The 21,359-nt window shown below is 63.1% G+C and overlaps 2 protein-coding genes across 6 annotated transcripts in view; both read left to right on the top strand.

Annotated features, from left to right (window-relative positions):
• The first annotated feature begins 491 nt into the window (after positions 1–491).
• On the top strand, positions 492–12,286 carry PROSER3 (proline and serine rich 3). Of its 4 annotated transcripts, none has more exons than XM_050930582.1 (12): positions 492–587; positions 2,542–2,650; positions 2,998–3,275; positions 3,494–3,636; positions 3,805–3,869; positions 4,205–4,293; positions 4,513–4,643; positions 4,760–4,926; positions 9,766–10,716; positions 10,989–11,166; positions 11,555–11,636; positions 11,796–12,286. In XM_050930582.1, exons 2-12 carry the CDS (start codon positions 2,579–2,581, stop codon positions 11,863–11,865), a joined length of 2,226 nt encoding a protein of 741 aa, XP_050786539.1. In that variant the 5' UTR covers positions 492–587; positions 2,542–2,578; the 3' UTR covers positions 11,866–12,286. The 4 variants fall into 4 exon arrangements, with proteins under 4 accessions (XP_050786539.1, XP_050786541.1, XP_050786538.1 ...); XM_050930581.1 differs by lacking the exon at positions 492–587 and adding an exon at positions 623–689; XM_050930584.1 differs by lacking the exons at positions 2,542–2,650; positions 2,998–3,275; positions 3,805–3,869.
• Positions 12,287–13,666: 1,380 nt separating this feature from the next.
• ARHGAP33 (Rho GTPase activating protein 33) overlaps positions 13,667–21,359 on the top strand; it is a 72,969-nt gene continuing 65,276 nt past the window's right edge. The window contains exons 1-2 of one of the 2 annotated variants that reach the window (XM_050930579.1): positions 13,667–13,790; positions 18,313–18,414. In XM_050930579.1, coding sequence (XP_050786536.1) covers positions 18,331–18,414 — 84 coding nt within the window. In that variant the 5' untranslated portion in view covers positions 13,667–13,790; positions 18,313–18,330. The remainder of the gene's footprint in view (positions 13,791–18,312; positions 18,415–21,359) is intronic. The other variant, XM_050930580.1, reaches the window with a different exon arrangement.

Here is a 21,359-nt window from a genome sequence, read left to right on the forward strand (position 1 = left end):
AATCGATTGGCCTCTTAGCGTTGGTATGGCTACTTCCACCTTTTCATGTTCTCTGTATGTGTACATGTCTCTTCTTGCTGTATGTTCCACCCATGCAGCCGAAGAAGTGAGCTGTAGCCCATAAAAGCTTTTGCTCAAATAAATGTGTTAGTCTCTAAGGTGCCCCACCTAGCCTGTTCTTTCTGGGGATACAGACTAACATGGCTGCTATTCTGAAACATCGGCTATGTAATCATGGGACGCGCAGACACACCCAAGGGCCATTTTTATGGAGTGGCTGGGGGCACGCTGCACTGCCCCATGGGAGTTGTAGTCAGTGGCGAAATGACTCACGGTAGTTGTAGTCAAAGCATTGCCCCAACGCCAGCGATCACATTGAGCTGGTTAAAAGAGGCGCGGGGCACCATGGGAGCGCAGACAAGTGGCGCTGTGCCTCATGGGAAGTGTAGTCAGGACCTGCCTACAGACGCCTGGGCGGCCATTTTGCGCGGCGGGGGAAAAATCCCGGACAGCGTGGTGCATTATGGGATACACGCCCAGTTCTCCCGCCACCGGCTTTACCCGTCATGCCTGGCGGCCGTTGCTAGGTGACGGCCTAGGCGGCAAGTTCGGTTGGGGGAGGGTCCCGGACGCCTGGGTTCCCCATACCCCGCGGGCCCGCAGCTCGCGCCGGGAAGGATGGAGTCCAGGTACCTCCCTGATACCCCCCGAGATCGGGCCCCGCCCCTGGGTCCTCCCGCCTCCCCAGCCGCCGTCCCCGGTCCCCCTGGGGCGCGCGGCCCCTTGTGTCCGCCCCGCGGAGCAGGCTGCGTCCCACCGCGCTCAGGCCGGCGAGCGGGCGCTGCGGTCTGGTCCCGGGGGGACGGGGGGACCGGGGGGCGCTGCGGTCTGGTGTCGGGGGGACGGGGGGACCGGGGGGCGCTGCGGTCTGGTGTCGGGGGGACGGGGGGGCGCTGCGGTCTGGTGTCGGGGGGACGGGGGGACCGGGGGGCGCTGCGGTCTGGTGTCGGGGGGACGGGGGGACCGGGGGGCGCTGCGGTCTGGTGACGGGGGGACTGGGGGGCGCTGCGGTCTGGTGACGGGGGGGCGCTGCGGTCTGGTGTCGGGGGGACCGGGGGGCGCTGCGGTCTGGTTCCGGGGGGACGGGGGGGGACCGGGGGGCGCTGCGGTCTGGTGACGGGGGGACTGGGGGGCGCTGCGGTCTGGTGTCGGGGGGACCGGGGGGCGCTGCGGTCTGGTCCCGGGGTGACGGGGGGACCGGGGGGGCGCTGCGGTCTGGTGACGGGGGGACTGGGGGGGCGCTGCGGTCTGGTGTCGGGGGGACCGGGGGGCGCTGCGGTCTGGTCCCGGGGTGTCGGGGGGACTGGGGGGCGCTGCGGTCTGGTCCCGGGGTGTCGGGGGGACCGGGGGGCGCTGCGGTCTGGTGTCGGGGGGACTGGGGGGCGCTGCGGTCTGGTCCCGGGGTGACGGGGGGACCGGGGGGCGCTGCGGTCTGGTGTCGGGGGGACGGGGGGGCGCTGCGGTCTGGTCCCGGGGTGACGGGGGGGACTGGGGGGCGCTGCGGTCTGGTGACGGGGGGGACTGGGGGGCGCTGCGGTCTGGTCCCGGGGTGACGGGGGGGACTGGGGGGCGCTGCGGTCTGGTGTCGGGGGGACCGGGGGGCGCTGCGGTCTGGTGTCGGGGGGACCGGGGGGCGCTGCGGTCTGGTGTCGGGGGGACTGGGAGGCGCTGCGGTCTGGTGCCGGGGGGACTGGGCGGCGCTGCTGGGGGGCGCTGCGGTCTGGTCCCGGGGTGTCGGGGGGACTGGGGGGCGCTGCGGTCTGGTGACAGGGGGACTGGGGGGCGCTGCGGTCTGGTCCCGGGGTGTCGGGGGGACTGGGCGGCGCTGCGGTCTGGTCCTGGGGGGACGGGGGGACTGGGAGGCGCTGCGGTCTGGTGCCGGGGGGACTGGGCGGCGCTGCTGGGGGGCGCTGCGGTCTGGTCCCGGGGAATGGGGGGGGAGGGCACGGGGAGCGATGCTGTCTAGTCCTGGGGAATGGGGGGCGATGCTGTGGGGGAGGGGACTGGGCGGCGCTGCGATCTGGTCCCGGGGTGTCGGGGGGACTGGGGGGCACTGCTGGGGGGGAGGGGACGGGGACGATGCTGGGGGGCGATGCTGGGGGGGAGGGGACGGGGACGATGCTGGGGGGGCGATGCTGGGACGGGGAGCGATGCTGTCTAGTCCCGGGGAATGGGGGGTGATGCTGTGGGGGAGGGGACGGGGGGTGCTGCTGGCTGGTCCCAGGGTGTGGGGGAGACTGGGGCGGTGATGCTGGGAGGGTGATGCTGTCTGGTCCCTGGGAATGGGGGGCGATGCTGTCGGGGATTGGGGGGACTGGAGGGTGATGCCATCTGGTCCCGGGGTGTGTGGGGACTAGGGGGGGCGATGGTGTCTGGTCCTGGGGTGTGGAGGGAATGGGGGGGTGATGTCTGGTCCCAGGGGTGGGGTTGACTGGGGGGAGTGGCTGCCCTGTGCCCTGCTAATTCTCCTTTTCCCTGCAGCACGGCTCTGTTCTCTGTCCAGGGGAGCCCCTTCGCCATGAAGAGCCCAGCCCGGAGCCACTACCACCCCTCACCTACCCGCCTGCCCGGCCCACAGCACCAGTGCATGGTCCGGTGTTGGAAGGCATTGGAGGGCTGGATGGGGGAGCGGGGTCATGCTGTGTTGTGGAGTTTGGGGGGAAGATGGGTCGGGGTGGGGACTGCAGGGAGGCATTGGGAGTGCTGGGAAAGGCTGTGTTTGGGGGAAGCTGGTTTGGGCTGAGGGGGTGATGCAGAGGGGAGCTGCGTTGCGTTAGAGGGCTGCAGGGGGGGAGCTAGGTCAGGCAGGGGTGGCTATGGGGAAACCGGGTTGGGCTGTGGAGGTTTGTGGGGGCTGCATTGTGGGAGAGATGGGGATGCAGTTTCTGCCTAGGCTGGCCTGCATCGCTCCCCTGAGCTTTCTCTATTTCTCCCCAGACCCTGAGCCCGGCCCGCCTGCTGACCGGTGTCCCTGCCCTCGCCCTGCACCAACGGCGACCCCCTGAGCCCACGGCCTCCAGCCCCCCAGATCTCAGCTTCCTGCAGGGTCCCACCTGCCGGGGGACAGCTCTGGACTCGGAGTCCACCAACCCCTTCCCCGAATCGTGGCCCTCAACCGAGCGCAGCTCCCCTAGCACCCCCCAGGAGTCGCCAGCCTTGAGGCTAGGGGGCCCAGGGGCTGCCTCAGCCCAGGATGGGGAGTCCATCATTGCCAAGTGAGCTGCTCCCAGGGCAGTGGGGTCTGGTCATTAAAGCGGGATGTGGGGGCTGGGAGCCAGGACTCCTGAGTTCTGTCTTAGGTCTGGGAGTGGAGAGGGGTCTAGTGGTTTGATCAGGGGCGGGCAGGGGGGAGGATTGGGAGCCAGGACTCTTGGTTTTAGGCCTGGCTCCGGGCTGGGAGGGTGACCATTAAGACCATCTCCTTTCCTTGCAGGTACATAGAGCGTTTCCGCCATGGGCAGCCGAGCAGCCGCAGCCAGCGCCAAGTGCCCCCCATCTCCACAGCCAGGGAGTTCTGGTGGTTGGAGCCAGCACCTCCCTCTGACAGCTCCACCCCGAAAGGGGGGACAAAGCCAGGTACCCTCCCTTGCTGGGCAGGGATCCCACACTCCCTAGCTCAGGGTCCCTGCTTGGGGGAGGGCACTCAGACTAAGGGGTTCCTACCTCTCCCCTGCTTGAGGTCCCTTTGGGTGGGGAGTTGGTTGGTTCCCTGGTCCCTCCATTAACTGGGCCATCTCCTTACAGACTGTACCAAGCTGGAAGAGGTCAGGCCAGAATGGGTGCTTGTCAGCCCCCCACTGCGCCCCATGGTCAGTAAGTCGCTTGCAGGGAGGCAGAGCTGGGGGGCACCGGGCAGCTACATAGCTAGGGAGAGGGGCAGGCTGGCTCTGGGGTGCCCCTGGGACCCTGCCCAGGCTCTCTCTCTCCACTCTGGGGATCTCTCTGCCTCCCAGTCCCTGCCCAGCCCCTCTCTATCCACTCTGGGGATCCCACCCCATGCCCAGGCCTCTGCCCAGCCCCTCTCTTGGGCCGCAGGGGACCATGTCCCCTGGCTGGCTTTGTGGGAGACAGTTCCTGGTGCTACCAGCCCCCTGGGGCCTGATCGTGGGGCTGTTCCCTGCACTGCACGCTCGCTCTCTTCCAGGGAGCCCCCTCAGATACCTCCCCGCTGGACTCCCCTGACCCCGACAGCCACAGCCTGCAGGAGAGAGCCACCCGGCTGCTGCTGAGAAGGTACTGTCCTGTCACACACACTCTGCACTGGGTATTTCCCCGCCCTTACCCCATGGCAGCCTCTTCTCTGCTGTGTACACATCTCCCCCCCTGCAACACCCCCCCCCCCCCCGTGGCACCTACACTGGGTATCCCCCCTCCTGCACACTGGGAAGAGGCAGGATGCCCTTCAACGGACAAACCCTCTGTCCCCTCTAAGCTTGCCTGCTGTTCCTGCAGTGAGTCCTCCCTGAGCAGCACCATCCCCGTCAGTTCTGAGGGGCTGCACTCCACACCTCCATCGAGCACCGCGGACTCGGACCAGGCGCTTCCCAGCCCCTCTCACCTCTCCCTACCGGAGCCCTCCCCAGGTAGGAACCGAGGTACTGGGCCTTTCCCCTCCAGGGGGCACTGGCTCCCATCTGGGCCCAGAGCGGGTTATTCCCTGTCTCTTGTTCCTCCCGTGATACTCTTTATCTTCCTCCAGAGCCCTGGCCTCCTGCCCGTATCCCACAATGCTCCTCTTCCATTCGGCCAGAGGATGACATCCTGTTTCAGTGGCGCCTGCGTCGGAAGATGGAGCAGGCAAGCCAGGCTGACAGGTCGCTGCCCCTGCTGGACTGGAGGACTCAGCTGGCCTGGGGCCCAAGGATGGTAGGAGCCCAGGAGTGATTGGGGGTATGATTCTGGGAGACCTGCCTCTCCCAGCAGGGATCATGGGGGCACAGCCATCTGTGGAGCTGTTCCCTGCCCGCCCTGCCTGAGAATGCTGGGCAATTCAATCTACCCTGGGGTCATGTCACGGACTCTCATGCCCCGTGCACTCTCGGCTCTGTAAGGTCCTTGGGAGGAGCTCCCCTCAGCATGACAGCCCTTCTCATGGGTCCACACACTCTCTGGGGGTTAAGCCCTGCACTTCAGTGCCTCCTGGACCTGCACCTCTCACCCATGCCTCGCTGTGAGCCCCCTCAAAGAGTCCACTCATGCTGGACCCCGGGGCCTTCACACCCAGAGAGAGCAATGCAATCCCGATCTCTATCCTGCAGTGACTCCCAGCCAATGTAACACAGGAGGGTTTATTGGGCATCTGAGTCCAGCACAGGCAGTTCTCAGGGCTCTTGAACCTGGCCAGTCTCAGTCCTGCTGGGCTCAGGCTGCTCTTTGTCCACAGCCCAGCAGCCCCCTGGCTGGAACCCAGCCACAGGGGTCCTCTCTCCTCAGCCCATTGTCCTTTCATGGGCCAGAATCAGCTGACTGCCAAGCTGGGGGGACCTACAAGTCACTAGGGTACCCAATCTCCAGGCAGTTGTCGGGGTCCTGACTGCCAGGCGAGGTGACACCTGCTTTTCTCCAGCAACAAACTCCCTCCCACCACCTCGTTAAACACACAATACACAGGGGAACTGAGCCACAGACAGCATTCATGCAAGACACTAGGAAAATCCCCCCGCTTCATAGGTCACCCTACTGTCTCTGTGTAACCCCCCACTCAGAGCACCCCCCACCAGTTCTTGCACCAGTGACGCTCCCGGGTGAGCCCTTATGTGTGACAGGGCATCATACCATTGTTGCCTTTCCTAGCCACAAACTGCTCAGAGCCCTCTGGTCAGCTCCTGTGTGCGCTGTATTCCCAGCACCCGCCCTGCCGCAGCACTGTCCAGCCCGTAGCCCACGCGCTGGACGTCATCATCCACTTCTGTGCCCACTGCTCGAGGATGAGAATAAATTGGAGGGGGACTAGAGAAAACCCGCCCGAGAACGACAGATGGAAGCCTGGTCTGCACTACTCGGTTAGGTTGACATAGGCTGTGTTGGGCTGACGTAGCCGCGGAAGTGTCGTCCCTAAGCCCTGGTCTACACTAGAGTTAGGGCGATGCAAGGTAGCCAGCTTATGTGGGCACACAGTTGCTGTTCAGTAACTGCAGCAGCCGTATGCCAATGTAAGTTAGATCAACGTCATTTTGAAGCATAGCTGCATCCTGAGTCTATAGCTTAATGAAGGGAAGGTGACGGGGTGACTTATCCCTGTCTGTGAGTGTCTACGTGGGGGAGGAATGTGACATCCTGGGCTCTGCCACCATGCAAGGGCTGGAAGGTGAAGCTAGACCAGGTCAGCCTGGAAATGAGGCATACGGTGAGAGAAGGTAACCACTGGAAGGATTTCCCAAGGAGCGGGGGCATTTGCTGTCACCAGCAACTTTTAGATCAAGGTGAGAGGTTTTTCTAAACACCTGCTTGTCATGGGTGCATAGGATCAGGGCTCCCACATTAGAACTGTCCCTGGGAGGAGCCCCTGTGATGCACCATACACCTAGCTGCAGCCTAGGGAGGCCTTAGGCTGGTGCAGAGAGCTCAGGGTTCAAACATAGCCAGGTCAACCCTGTGACAAAGTGGGAATTTTCCCTTGTTATGTTGTATGTGAGTCTTACTGTTCTGCATGAATGCTGTGTGCCTCAGTTTCCCTGTGTATTGCACCAATGTCTCGGTGGTGGGAATAAGGGTGTGTGACTTGTGGGGGGTGATCTAGCTGCCTATACGGATGCTGTAGCTGCCCCTTCATAACCTGAGACCCAGGAGGGGGATATTGGCCTGGGAAGCGAGACAAAGGCTGGAGGAGGAGCATTGGGCAGGGCAGGGCAGGGCAGGGGTCAGGCAGCTGGAAGTCAGTCTCGTCTGGGCTGGCTTGGGGCACAGCGGGAGGACCAGAATCCTGACTCTGGGCTTCCCTCCCCCCAAGACGGACTTGGCTGAAAGTCACTGATTTCTGTGCCAACAAGCTCTGTTCTATGCTGTGGTCCTGTCAACTAATAAACCTGTTTTACCGACTGGCTGAGAGTCACCTCTGACTGTGAAGTTGGGGTGCAGGACCCTCTGGCTTCCGCAGGACCCCCGCCCAGGCGGACTTGCTGCGGGAAGTGCACAGTGTGGAAGGGGATGCTGAATGCTCCGAGGTCAGACGCAGGAAGGTCAAAGCTGTGTGAGCTTCTTGCCCTGGAGACAGTCTGCTCAGAGAGAGGAGGCTCCCCCAGAGCCCTGACTGGCTTCATAAGGAGTAGTTCCAGAGCATCGCCCGGTGACTCTATGACAAACCCCAAGCCCAGCCACACTGTAATGAACCTCACATTCCACCCCTGTCCGTCTGAACATCCAACTGACTTGGTCAGGTCCTGGGGAGGGCCCCAGAACACTCCAGCAGCCAAGGCTTTATTCCCCTCACCTCACACTTTCCCTGTCCTCCAGCTGGGTCTCTGCTCTGCTCCCTGTGGAGAGGTGGGGAAATCCCGCTCTGGGACGCAGCCACGGCCTGCTGACCTCTTGCCACTGTCTTCTAGGCTTTTTCATTGACACAGGGCCTGCCTTGGCCAGTCCTTTCGAAGGACCCGGCCTCCCTTCATACCTTTGTCTTCTCTCCCAGCCCACTCTGACAGCAAACAAGCCTTTTCCACTGTCATGGAGTCACAGTTTGGGTGCTCTGGAACTGATCTGTATGAGGGTCGGCCCAGACTCTCCCTGCAGGGGCCTTTCCACCAGAGCAAGAAGCATCTTCAGCTTCAGCACTTCTCGGAGCGTTCGGCCCCCTGTTCACCCTGTGAGCTCCCTGGAGCAAGTCCACCTGGAAGAGCACCTGGGGACCCTCAACCCCCCACCCCCCGCCAAAGGGCCCTGCACCCCCACTCCACAGTCACAGGGATTCAGCCAGTGTGTGATACGGGAGGTTTATTCATTGTTGGGAACACAACCTAGGACAGAAATTGTTAGCACAGAAATCAGGAATGTTGTTTCAATCGAGTTCATCTGGGGTGTGGGGTGGGGCAGAGCCCTGGGCTCTACTGGGCCACCCTCAGTCCCAAACCAGGAGACTGATCCTTTCAGCTGCCCATTGCCCCCTTTCCTTCCTTTGTCTCTTTCCTGGGCCAGCAGGTCCCCTGGTCTTGCACCAGCACCTCGGGCTGGTTCTTGCAGAGGAGGGGGCCTGGCCATCAGTTGCCAGGATACAGCGTGTGGGCGGTTCTCTGCAGCCCACCAGCAGTCACACCTGCCCTCTACGGGTCTCTGCAACGATCACACCCCCTTATCCCACCACCTAGATACTTGAGTAGTATATCAGGCAGGGGTGGGCAAACATTTTGGCCTGAGGGCCACATCTGGGTATGAAAATTGTAGGGCAGGCCATGAATGCTCACGAAATTGGGGGGTGAGGGGTCTGGTCGAGAGTGCAGGCTCTGGGGTGGGGCCAGGGATGAAGGGCTTGGGGTGCAGGAGGGGGTTAGGGGTGGAGCAAAGGGGTTCGGAATATGGGAGGAGGCTCTGGGCTGGGAATGAGCGGTTTGGGGTATGGGGGGGCTCTGGGCTGGGACTGGGTTCGGAGGGCAGGAGGGGGATCAGGGCTTGGGCAGGGGGTTGAGGCGCGGGAGGTGGTATGGGATGCAGGCTCCAGGTGGTGCTTACCTCAACCAGCTCCCAGAAGCAGCGGCACATCCCTTCTCCGGCTCCTACGCAGAGGTGCAGCACCAGCCAGGTAGCTCTGTATGCTGCCCCATCTGTAGGCACCGCTCTTGTGGCCAATGATTGCTGCAGAGCCGGCACTTCGGGTGGGGGAAGCATGTGGAGCCCCTTGAGGGGACATGCTGCTGCTTCCGGGAGCCATGCGCGGAAATGGGCAAGTCCTGCTCCCTGGTGGGAGCTCAAGGGCCGGATTAAAAGGTGTAACAAGCTGGTCACGGGCCGTAGTTTGCCCACCCCAATGTAGGGGAAGCTGAGACACACACAGTATTCAGAGAAAACATTAAGAATGTTCCCATTTCTTCCCATCCTCCCACCGGGTAACAATGCATCATATGGGGACACTGAGGCACACATAGTCGTCATAAAAATATGACAGAAAATTCCCCTGTTGCCACGCAGCTCGAGGAATTCTTCAGGGCAAGTCTCGGGTTGTGTTACACGGGGGGCCAGACTGCATGATCACTACGTTCCCTTCTGGCCTTGGGATCTAGGAATCTGTAGCAACTCTTAGTTCCGCACAAGCAACCCCATCAGTCTGTGAGTCCCTCCCTTGTCCATCTTGGGCCCTTGGGCTGGGCTTCCCATCACAGGTGAGCAGCCGACAGCGGGTTTCCCTTCGGGCTGCTTTGGAGGGTGCCTTCCCCATCACCGGAGCATCTCCTAGGGACCTCCAATCATAGAATCATAGAATATCAGGGTTGGAAGGGGCCTCAGGAGGTATCTAGTCCAACCCCCTGCTCAAAGCAGGACCAATTCCCAACTAAACCAAGCCCAAGCTGGGGTTGGCTGGCCCGCTGTTGGAGAGCGCCTTGAGCTTGTAGCATTTCCCAGGGTTCCATCAGGTGGGTCTCCTAGCAAAATCGATCCCGTGGTGACGCACAAACGTTTGTGTTTTTAATGCAGCGAGCTCTGGCGATACTTAATGTTATTCGAGGATATTGCAGGCAATGCCCCTTCATCGGCACACCTCTCCCCTTATTCCTGCAGGGCCATGGGGCATGCATGGCACATCCTGGCGTTGGGCTGCTGCCAGGTGCAGTGGCATGGAGGAGCAGAGATGGTGCTGCATTCCCAGCACCTGCTGCCCAGCCAGAAGTCAGATCTGGCCTGGAGTGGGCACCAGGACCCTCTGCTCTTCGCCAAGAGATGGGGCACCCCCTGGAGGTGCCCTTCCTGAGTGCTAAACCAGCTGTGGGGCAGAATCCCATAGCTGTCCACGTCTTGGGGCAGCTGGCATCTGCTGCCACCCCCTCCAGCACACCACAGCCTGAGGGAAATGGAGGAGGAGCTGCAGAGAGGTGGAGCTCCAAGGATGCTCGGCAGGTAATGGGACCAGCGGAACATCCCGCCTCCCAGGATTCTCAGCAGGGAGCAGGACTGGCAGAGCAGCCCATCTCCCAGGATGCTCGGCGGGCAGCAGGACCATCGGAGCAGCCTGTCTCCCAGGATGCTCGGTGGGCAGCAGGACCATCTGAGCGGCCTGTTCCGCAGGATGCTCGGCGAGCAGCGGGACCGGCGGAGCAGCCTGTCTCCCAGGATGCTCGGCGGGCAGCGGGACCGGCGGAGCGGCACGGCTCCCGGGATGCTCGGCGGGCAGCGGGACCGGCGGAGCGGCACGGCTCCCGGGATGCTCGGCGGGCAGCGGGACCGGCGGAGCGGCACGGCTCCCGGGATGCTCGACGGGCAGCGGGACCGGCGGAGCGGCACGGCTCCCGGGATGCTCGACGGGCAGCGGGACCGGCGGAGCGGCACGGCTCCCGGGATGCTCAGCAGGGAGCCTGGGCAGTGGGTGTGGCACAGCACATGCCTAAAGAGACCGAGTGGCCTTCCAAGCCTCAGCTGTTGCGAGGCAGAGCTGCCACGGAGCCAGAGGCAACCCCCAGCTGGAGCAGGAGAGGCAGGAAGGGGGAATCATCCATCCACGGTGTCCTGGGGCAGGTGCAGTACCCAGAGAGAGCCTGGCTGTGGGGAGTGGGGTGGGGGCATAGGCTGTGGAGGGAGCTCCTCTCCCAGCAGGGGGCACTGTGGGGGGCAGGAGTGCATGGGGAGCACCTGACCTCCCAGCAGAGAAGGATGGGGCAGGGGCGCTGGCTGGGGGGAGTGGGTTTGAGGTGCTGGCTGTGGGCGCAGGCTGTGGGAACACAATAGTGGTGTGGGCTGGGGGTGCAGACCTCAGGGCAAGTGACCTCCCATATCTCTTTCTTTCCCAGGTGATCTCTGAGAGGCTGTTCTCCTCCCCAGCATCCCACTCTCCCACCAGGGGATGCCAGTCAGGGGAGGGAGCAGTCTCCCCTCCAGAGCATAGTGCAGCAGAGAAGCTCCCGGCCCCTGGTTCCCAGCACCCACAGCTGCTGCAGCTGGCGGTTCAGCTGCTAGAGGAGGCGGAGGGTGAGGGGGTGCAGGGGGTGGCTGGCAGCCCGGGTAGGGAAGAGAGGGCTGGTGGGGGGGCTCAGTGAGGAGTGGCAGTAGAAAGTGGGAGTTCTCATTTCAGGCTGGGAGGGGAAGGGCTCTGAGCAGGGCTAGGGAGGGATCTAGCCAGGGTTCCAGTGGAGGTGGGGGCTGAGGGGAACTGGATGGGATCTTGGGGGTGGGGGATCTTGCTGGGGTCTGGCTGGGGTAGGGGTGTGAGTGGGCGCAGATGGGATTTGGGGGGACCTGGCTGGGGTGTGAGTGGGGCAGGTGGGATTTGGGGGAACTTGGCTGGGGTGTGCATGGGGGCAGGTGGGATATGGGAGGACCTGGCTGGGGTGTGAGCTGGGCTCTCTGTCACCCCCAGAATCAGATGGCACTGAATTCGAGGAGGATCCACTGCTGGAGGTGCTGCGGGGCCAGCGGGAGGATCTGCGCAGCCAGCTCCGGTAATTACCTGGCGCAACACTAGAGGGTGCTGTGGGGCAGGGCAGAGGATGGCTGCTGTGGCCATGGGGCAGCTGCCCTACCCCAGAGCTGGCCTGCCTAGCTCGGAGATGCAGCTATCCGGGGCACACAGTGCTAATTTGTGCTCTCTCACTCCCCAGGGCCGTCGACATCGCAGTGTCCAGGCTCGTGTCTCAGGGCTTGGCTGAGCCACTCGGCTGCCCCCGCTGACGGTCTCTGGGTCTCCCTCCCTCCTGGCCCTGCTCTGTCTGGAATCGGCCTGGGGGAGCTGTTAACAATATTTTGAGCTGGGGTGACTAGCTGTGAGTCCACGTGCCCCCATCTCAGGGCCGAGTCAGCCCAGAGCCAGAGGTGGGCAAATCTGCCAGCTCCCCTCAGGCCAGATAGGCTACCTAGTGCCGCCTGCACCTCAGCCAGGACCTCGCATCCCTTGGGGGTGGGTCATTGGCTCAGTGGGGACACAGTAGGGAGCGAGGTGGGAGCGCTGGCTGTGGGCGGAGCTCCCAGCCCCCCAGCTTGGCCCAGCGAGGGGTGCTCTAGGGCACAGGAGCTGTTCCCTGGCCAGGTGTGGATGGTTTTTGCTGTTTTCTTAGACAATGTAATAAAAGTGGGTTTGCTAATTGGCATGGGATGGGCTTGTCTGCAGCTGGCTCTGTGATGTGGAAATGGGGTCTAGGGGGTGCCAGCTCCCATCCAGCCCCATGATGGGGGGCTGGCTGGCTGGCTCAGGGGGCAGGAAATGGGGCACAGGGTCTTTCCCCTCTAGAGGGCACTGGTTCCCATCTGGCCCATGGCGGGAGGCTGGCTGGCTCAGGGGTAGGGAATGTGGCAGAGGGCCTTTCCTCTCTAGGGAGCTTGCCGCCCCCTCCTCCCCCCCAGAGCTGGTGCTCCGTAGTGGGGAAGCCCCATGCCTCATCCTGTGCTGCCTCCCAGGTGAGGAAGCCTGGCCTTCTGCCCAGCCCCCTGTGCCCAGCTCTGGCTCTCCCTGGCCCGGGGCCAGCGCCTGTGTCAGGCTGGCAAGTGCCGGCTCCTGGCTCCCCCATCCCCTCATAATCAGCCTTTTGTATGTCCAGTCCTCAATGGCCGTGTGTGTGTGTGTGTGCTGTCTACCCTATGACCCCGACCCCACAGGGCACCGCAAAGCCAAGGGCTCTGCTCCCTGCCCCATGGCAACTGCATTCTGCCAGGGCAGCTCTGCTGGGGGGAACTGGTTAGTGGGCGCTGACTGAGGGGGCTGTGAGACACTGCCTTCGCTGGGGGTGTACCCCAGTGCCCCATCTTGGAGAGTGGGGTGTGTACACACACACACCTCACTGCCTTCTGCTGGCTGGGATACCAGCTGCATTGCTGTGTGTCCTGCACCCTGTCCCGCCAGCAGCAGAGGGGGATTCTCCTCTGCTCCATCCACCTCTAGTCCAGCAGAGTGATCCCTTCCCCCAAGCGCTCTGAGGCTGGGCCCAGCTCAGCCCCGTGCTCAGGAAGTGAGTGTGAGCTGGAGGCTAAATCGGGCTCCCAGCTCTTTGGCCCCAGCAGCCTGCAAACAGGAAGTGGGACCCAGCAGCATTGGGGAGGGGGTGGGGGCAGTTCCTGTCCTCACGGCTACTGTAGGGAGGATGACGGGGGACCTACAGCCCCCTGCTGTCCCAGCTTCCCCCTGCACCCAGCCCTGCATGTGCCCCTCAATCCCAACCTGCAGCCCCCTGCCGTCCCAGCCTCCCTCCCCCGCCAGCCCTGCTGGTGCCCTTAAATCCCAACCCTCAGCACCCATTGGTGGTCTAACTGGGGGGACTGGCTGGCTGCCAGGGGAGGAGGGGGGCTTTCCCTCTAGGGACACCAGCCCCAACCCGGCCCCAGGGTGGGGGCTGGAAAGCTCGGTGCCATGTCCTGATTCTGCCTGTTGCCCCAGCCCTCTGGTGTGTGTTGTGCCCAGGGCAGTTCCCTGCAGGCAGCCCAGGAGGAACCGCTCAGCAACTCGACTTCCCCTTTCAACAGCGCGACAATGTGGTTTAACCTGCGGGTTCCAGCTTCCTGCGCTGGGCGGCCCGAGGCAGTGCAGAGTCACAGCTCTGCCAGAGCCCCCAGGCCCCAGGCTGGAGCCCCCCGGAGCCCCGGACACAGGCTCTGAGCCCCCACAGGTAGGAGGGTCTGGGGGGATCCCGCCAGTGCCCCAGATGCCTGGGTCCCATGGGCTGGGCAGCGCCAACTGCAGAGTCCCCTGGGGGCAGACACACCACCTAAGTCCGAGGGATCCCGGAGTCCTTGTTCAGTGGGGGCCTTCCCGCTCTGTCGCTTCCTGGCTCACTCCCCGCTCACTTGGGCTGCCACCTGGACCCGTTTGCACCAGGGGCTCTGGCTGTCCATCGGGGCAGTGCCTGGCTGGTCTCCTTCCCATGCAGCCCTTCGCTCCCCTCCTGCACATGCCCCTCCATCCACCCTGCCGCCCACCCCCTCCATCCATCCACCCGCGTCTCCCCATGCGCCCCATCCATCCAACTGCCCCCTCACGCGCCCCCACCATCCATCCACCTTCCCCTCCCCACGCACCCACTCCACCTTTGCGAACTGGTTTGTGACAGGAGAGACCCCAGGGGCCTGGAAAAGGGAAACATTTCATCTGTCTGTGCATAGGGACAACCCAGGAGCTCCTAGACCAGCCCGGGGGAGAGAATGGACGCTCTCATTGGCCCTTAGCAGGTGGGGTGGTGAGACGTGGCCGTCCAGGGCACATGGATTTGTCCAGAACAAATCACATCCCTGACCCACTCTCCTCCGACAGGGCCCAGCCTTGGGGCAAGGGGGGCGGTTGACGTGAGCTATCTCCCCTTCAGTGAGGCTGTTGATATTGCCCCATGTGACCTCCTAAGCAAACCAGGACCATGCAGCCTAGCTGAGTCTGCTAGGGGGCAGGTGCCCATTCGCAGGGGGTCGTGTCGGTTGGCAGCGAGAGGCCCACCAGGATCAGCCCTGGGCTAATGGCAGTTTGTAGCGTTTGTGGACAGTACCCAGCCAAACGAGATGTCACCAGAGTAATACTAGTGCCAAGCCAGCCCCTGTCATCCTGGCTGGGTCAGCAGGGGCCTGGGAGCCAGACAGGAGCAGCCCTGCAGCCGCGCTGAGGAGGCCTGAGTTGGCATCCTGGGTCCGGTTCTGGGCCCTGTGCAAGGGGGGTGAAGCAGCTGCTGGCAAAGCCCCAAGGAAAGCAGCAAAGGAGGAAAGTTCTGCACCCCTGGGCAAGGAGGAGAGACTGAAACCTGGGGCTGGGAGGCTGGAGCTGAGACACCGGCTCTGGCGTGTTGTGCAGAGGGGCAGCCAGGCCTCTCGGCAGGACGAGGTGCAAAGGGCGGCAGTGCCGCAAGGCCGGCTTAGGTTGCACATTGCATGCAAGGAGTATGGCAGGTGCCATGGGGTGGGCACGGGGACCTCAGCAGGGGGCGTCTCAAAGCAGGTCAAACAAAGCCCAGGCTGGGCAGGATGTCCTCTCCAGGTCCCTTCCAGCCCCACATTGCTATGGGTCTATGATCCCTCCATCTGCCCCCCTCCATACTTCTGCTATCCTCCCACCAATCTATACTGCCCCACATGCACCCTCCACCCACCCCTCCCTCCATCTGCCTCCCACGTGCACCCTCCATTCTTCCCCACACACATCCTCTACCCCTCCATCCATCCATCCTTCCCCACACCCACGCCCTCCGCCTGTCTCCATCCATGCCCACATGAAGCTGGCTGGCTGTCCATCTGCATGTACACTTGTACACTCCCCCATTGGCCCTGCTCCCAGATGCTTGCCAGAGCCACTCTGGCTCCTGACGCAGCTTCTTCTTGCCTCCCTGGGCCACATGGGGCCCCACTCCCTGGGACTGGGGTTTCCCTCCACCCCACGTCTGTGCAGCTGGCATCTGTGTGTGTGCGTGTGACCACTGCCCCCCTTTGCAGGGGATGAGCCCAGCTCTGTGTGCTGCCCCCTGCTGGAGGGGCTGACTCCCCATCCCTATGTGTGTCGGTCACTCACTGACTCCCAGCCCCTCTCCGACTCCTGCATGGGGTCCTTTCTCCCCCAGCCTCCTGAGGAAGCCCCAGCCCAGCTGTCAGCCCATCTGCCTTCCCAGCAGGCAGCGAGTGGGGAGGGAAATCCCTTGTTCCCGCCCTCTCCCAGCACAGCTCTCTTTTTGCTCTCTCCTTTCCCACCCTCCCCACTTGCACTTCCCCCTCGGCCTGTCTCTTCCTTCTGCATTTCCCTCCCTGCCCTCTGCCGCCAAGATCACCAGGAGGGAAACAGTGAATGTCAGGGACACTGGACTTTGGAGATCATGGAGGGGCAGGCCAGCTTCCCTTCCCCCTCCCCACCTAGTGATAGGCTCAGGCTCTCAGCAGACCCAGGCAGTGTTGCAGGGTTGGTCACACACAGGCAGCTCCCCCTTCTAGCGACAGGCACAGGCTCTCCGCAGACCCAGGCAGCCTCTATCCCAACCACTAAGGCCAGAAGCTTTAGCATTCCATGAAAGCCGAAGCTCTGTGGGACATGATGGCACCAGTACAGCCACAGACCACGCTGGAGGTGACGGAGCCAGCTCCCAATTGCGAATCACAACCAGCGTGCTTGGGGGGCAGGGACTGGGCATGGGACCTTTCCCCTCCAGGGGGCACCAGCTTCAATCCAGCCTCAGCCTGTGCTAGGGGATGTTGCTGTCTAACCCCCCAGTCTTGCTCCATCTCTAAGCTTGGCACGGAGGGGCACTGTGCACATGACAGTGGAACAGACCAGCCAGGCCCACGGACATACCTGGCAGAGCCCCACAGTGCTAAGACCCCACCCCTGCTCTCTGAAACCCGCTGCCCTGCTTGGCGAGTCTCAGTCCAGCTGGGGCTGCACTGGCGATGATCTCGCAGCCTTGGGCTGGGCAGGGAGGTGGGTAGGAAACCTCCAGAACAGCAGGTGGGCTGCAGGGGGTGCGCTCCCCATGCAGTCAAGGCTGGCCTCAGTGTGGCGGCCCTGGGCAACTCTTCCTCAGCTGCCCCACCCCAGAGGTGGCTGCATCTCATCTGTAGGCGAGCCATCTGTGTGTGGAATTATTTGTTGCTGTTCCCTGGGTGCCCTGCCCCAGAGGTAGCTGCATGTCAGTGCCAGGCGAGCCATCTATGTAGGCAGTGGTGCTAGACTGCTGATAAAGAGGACAGTTGTGGCAAGCACAAACGGCGTCCTAGTGCAAAAGGCAAGGGGAGATGTGCATGGTGGGGGCAGAGTAGCTTCATGCACTGGGCACAGGTGAGCGTGCCCAGGAGGATGTAGGTCAGGGGTGGGCAAACTACAGCCTGTGGGCCAGATCCGGCCTGCCAGCTGTTTTAATCTGGCCCTCCAGTTCCTGCTGGGGAGCGGGGTCTGGGGCTTGCCCCGCTCCAACCAGGGAGCAGGGTTGGGGGCCACTCCACGCGACTCCTGGAAGCAATGGCATGGCCTCCCTCGCTATGCTCTGCATGCTACCCCTGCCCCAAGTGCTGTACCTGCAGCTCCTGCTGGCCAGGAACCACTGCCAATGGAAGCCGCAGGGGCGGTGCCTGCGGATTGGACAGCGTGCAGAGCCGCCTGGCTGCACCTCCGTGTAGGAGCCAGAGAGGGACATGCCACTGCTTCTGGGAGCCACTTGAGGTAAGTGCTGCCCTGAGCCTCCCCCTGTGCCCTAACCTCCTGCCCCAGCTCTGATCCCCCTCATGCCCTCCGAACCCCTTGGTCCCAGCCCAGAGCACCCTCCTATACCCCAAACTCCCACCCCAGAGCACGCACCCCCAGCTGGAGCCATTACACCCCTCCACCCCAGTCTGGAGCCCCCTCCTGCAGCCTGAACTCCTCATTTCTGGCCCATACTTCCAACCAGAGCCCTCTCTCCAACTCCAGTTTTGTTAGCATTCATGGCCTGCCATACAATTTCTATTCCCAGATGTGGCCCTTGGGCCAAAAACTTTGCCCATCCCTGATGTAGGTGCACAGGGCCCAGGCCAGCATGTGTGGCAGGGAGGCGCTGGCATGAGACTTGTGAGCTAGTGTGCACAAAGGAATCTCAGTGCCATGAGCACAGCCATGCCAGCCTGCACCCAGTTCACCCTTAGCTCAGAATTCAGCCCACAGATTTAGCGCCGATGGGATCTGGCAAACCCCAGCTGCTTCCTGCTGCGGTTCCCAAATGCGGGCAGAAAGCAGAAGCAGCATTTGCAGGAGGAGCGAGATCTGATCCAAGCAGCTCTGGGGATGCTCGCCCAGCACTGATGTGCAGTCATCTCAGGGGCAGCTGGGAAGCAGCCACACATGGGGGGGAGGGATAGCTCAGTGGTTTGAGCATTGGCCTGCTAAACCCAGGGTTGTGAGTTCAATCCTTGAGGGAGCCATTTGGGGAACTGGGGTAAAAAATCTGGGGATTGGTCCTGCTTTGAGCAGGGGGTTGGACTAGATGATCTTCTGAGGTTCCTTCCAATCCTAATATTCTATGATTCTATAACACTGCACAGGGATGGCTTGCCCAGCGCTGAGATGCAGCCACCTTGGGTGGGGCAGCTGGGGAACAGCCAGATGTAAGGCCACACAGGGACCTCTCATAAGTATCCCTGTGTGGCAGGGACCCTGGCCACAGCTGGACTCTACCATTGACCCCCTCCCTGCCTCAGAGTCTCCAGCCCCCCACCATGGAGCTCCGCGTGCTGCGCCGATTCTCCTTGGTGGACAACAACCAACAGAAGTGGATGCCCCATCTGCGCTCTCTCTCCACGGTAGGGAGCAGAAAGAGAACTCAGCATCCCCCTACCCCACCATGGGGCAGGGTCTGAGGGGAAACAATGAGTGCTGGGGGGCAGGGCAGGGATTCATGGAGAGGTCTGGGAGATGCACCACAACGCTGCTCCCTGATCTCTCCCCAGAGCACAGCCCCCCAACTTCTCTGCTCTGATATGCAGCCCCGCTCCCGAGGAGTACCCCCAGATTGGTACCCCTGAACCCAGACAGCCAGCCCCACCCAACACATACAGAGCGGGCCCATCCCCCCAACTGGGGGCAGCAGGGACTCCCACACCGACTTGCACAGGTTCCCTTCCCCGCACAGCCCCTCAATCCCTCCAGACCCTCAATCCTTTCCCATTCCGCCACCTGTTACAGACTCCATGACCCTCCCCATCACTTGCAGCCACAGCCCCCAACCCACAGCCCTGCATGGAATACCCTGGCCACCCCATAGCCTCCCTCCCTCTCCCCCGACCTTCACCCTGATTAGTGTCCCCCCACAAACCCCTCTTGCACCCCACAGCCCCTTACACCCCCCACCCTCATGCCCCCCATGCAGCTCCCAATCCCCTCATTTGTGTAATCCCCTCCCCACACCAAATACCCCTGGCACTGACACCCCCCACACCCTAACCCTAACCTGTCCTGTTCCTCACACTGAGCAGAGAGTGGGCTGGGGTGAGGGGGCTCAGGTGGGGAGGAGGAGCTGAAGGTGTCAGTCTGGGGAGAGTTGGCGGTGGGAGTCAGTCTGTGGGGGACTGGAGGTCAATCAGTGGGGCACTGGGTCTGGGGGGATCAATATGTGGAGCACTGGGGGTCAGTCTGTGGGGGGAGGCTGGGAGGGGTTCGTGCTGTATCCTGTGCTGAGTGACATAGGAGCATCTCCCCCCCGGATTCCCAGCCCTGACATTGCCACCAAGGGCCTGGGTCTCAGGGCGGAGCTGGGAGCCAGGACTCCCTGGCTCTGGGAGGGGAGTGGTTGGGGTGGGGGAGGAGCTGGGACTCCGGGTTCTCTCCCTAGCTCTGAGAGGGGAGTGGGGTCTGGTGATTAGAGTGGAGGTGGGGGCTAGGACTCCTGGGTTCTCTCCCTGGCTCAGGGAGGGGAATGGGTTCTGGTGGTTAGAGGAGGTGAGGGGCTGGGACTCCTGGGTTCTCTCCCTGGCTCGGGGAGGGGAGTGGGCTCTGGTGGTTAGAAGGGGGTTGGGGGCTGGGACTCCTGGGTTCTCTCCCTGGCTCAGGGAGGGGAGTGGGATCTGGTGGTTAGAAGGGGGGCTGGGAGCTGTGACCCCTGGGTTCTCTCTCTGGCTGGGGGAGGGGAGTGGGGTCTGGTGGTTAGAATGGGGGCTGGGAGCTGTGACTCCTGGGTTCTCTCTCTGGCTCGGGGAGGGGAGTGGGGTCTGGTGGTTAGAAGGGGGGCTGGGAGCTGTGACTCCTGGGTTCTCTCTCTGGCTCGGGGAGGGGAGTGGGGTCTGGTGGTTAGAAGGGGGTTGGGGGCTGTGACCCCTGGGTTCTCTCTCTGGCTCGGGGAGGGGAGTGGGGTCTGGAGATTAGAAGGGGGTTGGGGGCTGTGACCCCTGGGTTCTCTCTCTGGCTCGGGGAGGGGAGTGGGGTCTGGTGGTTAGAAGGGGGTTGGGGGCTGGGACTCCTGGGTTCTCTCTCTGGCTCGGGGAGGGGAGTGGGCTCTGGTGGTTAGAAGGGGGCTGGGGGCTGGGACTCCTGGGTTCTCTCTCTGGCTCGGGGAGGGGAGTGGGGTCTGGTGGTTAGAATGGGGGCTGGGAGCTGCGACCCCTGGGTTCTCTCCCTGGCTCGGGGAGGGGAGTGGGGTCTGGTGGTTAGAATGGGGGCTGGGAGCTGCGACCCCTGGGTTCTCTCCCTGGCTCGGGGAGGGGAGTGGGATCTGGTGGTTAGAAGGGGGCTGGGAGCTGTGACCCCTGGGTTCTCTCCCTGGCTTGGGGAGGGGAGTGGGGTCTGGTGGTTAGAAGGGGGTTGGGGGCTGGGACTCCTGTGTTCTCTCTCTGGCTCGGGGAGGGGAGTGGGGTCTGGTGGGTAGAATGGGGGTTGGGGGCTGTGACCCCTGGGTTCTCTCTCTGGCTCGGGGAGGGGAGTGGGGTCTGGTGGTTAGAAGGGGGTTGGGGGCTGTGACCCCTGGGTTCTCTCTCTGGCTCGGGGAGGGGAGTGGGCTCTGGTGGTTAGAAGGGGGTTGGGGGCTGGGACTCCTGGGTTCTCTCTCTGGCTCGGGGAGGGGAGTGGGGTCTGGTGGTTAGAAGGGGGTTGGGAGCTGTGACTCCTGGGTTCTCTCTCTGGCTCGGGGAGGGGAGTGGGGTCTGGTGGTTAGAATGGGAGCTGGGACTCCTGGGTTCTCTCCCTGGCTCGGGGAGGGGAGTGGGGTCTGGTGGTTAGAATGGGGGTTGGGGGCTGTGACCCCTGGGTTCTCTCTCTGGCTCGGGGAGGGGAGTGGGGTCTGGTGGTTAGAAGGGGGCTGGGGGCTGGGACTCCTGGGTTCTCTCTCTGGCTCGGGGAGGGGAGTGGGGTCTGGTGGTTAGAATGGGGGCTGGGAGCTGTGACCCCTGTGTTCTCTCTCTGGCTCGGGGAGGGGAGTGGGGTCTGGTGGTTAGAACGGGGGCTGGGAGCTGTGACCCCTGGGTTCTCTCTCTGGCTCGGGGAGGGGAGTGGGGTCTGGTGGTTAGAAGGGGGTTGGGGGCTGGGACTCCTGGGTTCTCTCTCTGGCTCGGGGAGGGGAGTGGGCTCTGGTGGTTAGAAGAGGGTTGGGGGCTGGGACTCCTGGGTTCTCTCCCTGGCTCGGGGAGGGGAGTGGGGTCTGGAGATTAGAAGGGGGTTGGGGGCTGGGACTCCTGGGTTCTCTCCCTGGCTCGGGGAGGGGAGTGGGGTCTGGAGATTAGAAGGGGGTTGGGGGCTGGGACTCCTGGGTTCTCTCTCT

This window comes from Gopherus flavomarginatus, chromosome 20, assembly GCF_025201925.1.
Source record: "Gopherus flavomarginatus isolate rGopFla2 chromosome 20, rGopFla2.mat.asm, whole genome shotgun sequence".
NCBI classification, from domain to species: Eukaryota; Metazoa; Chordata; order Testudines; family Testudinidae; genus Gopherus; species Gopherus flavomarginatus.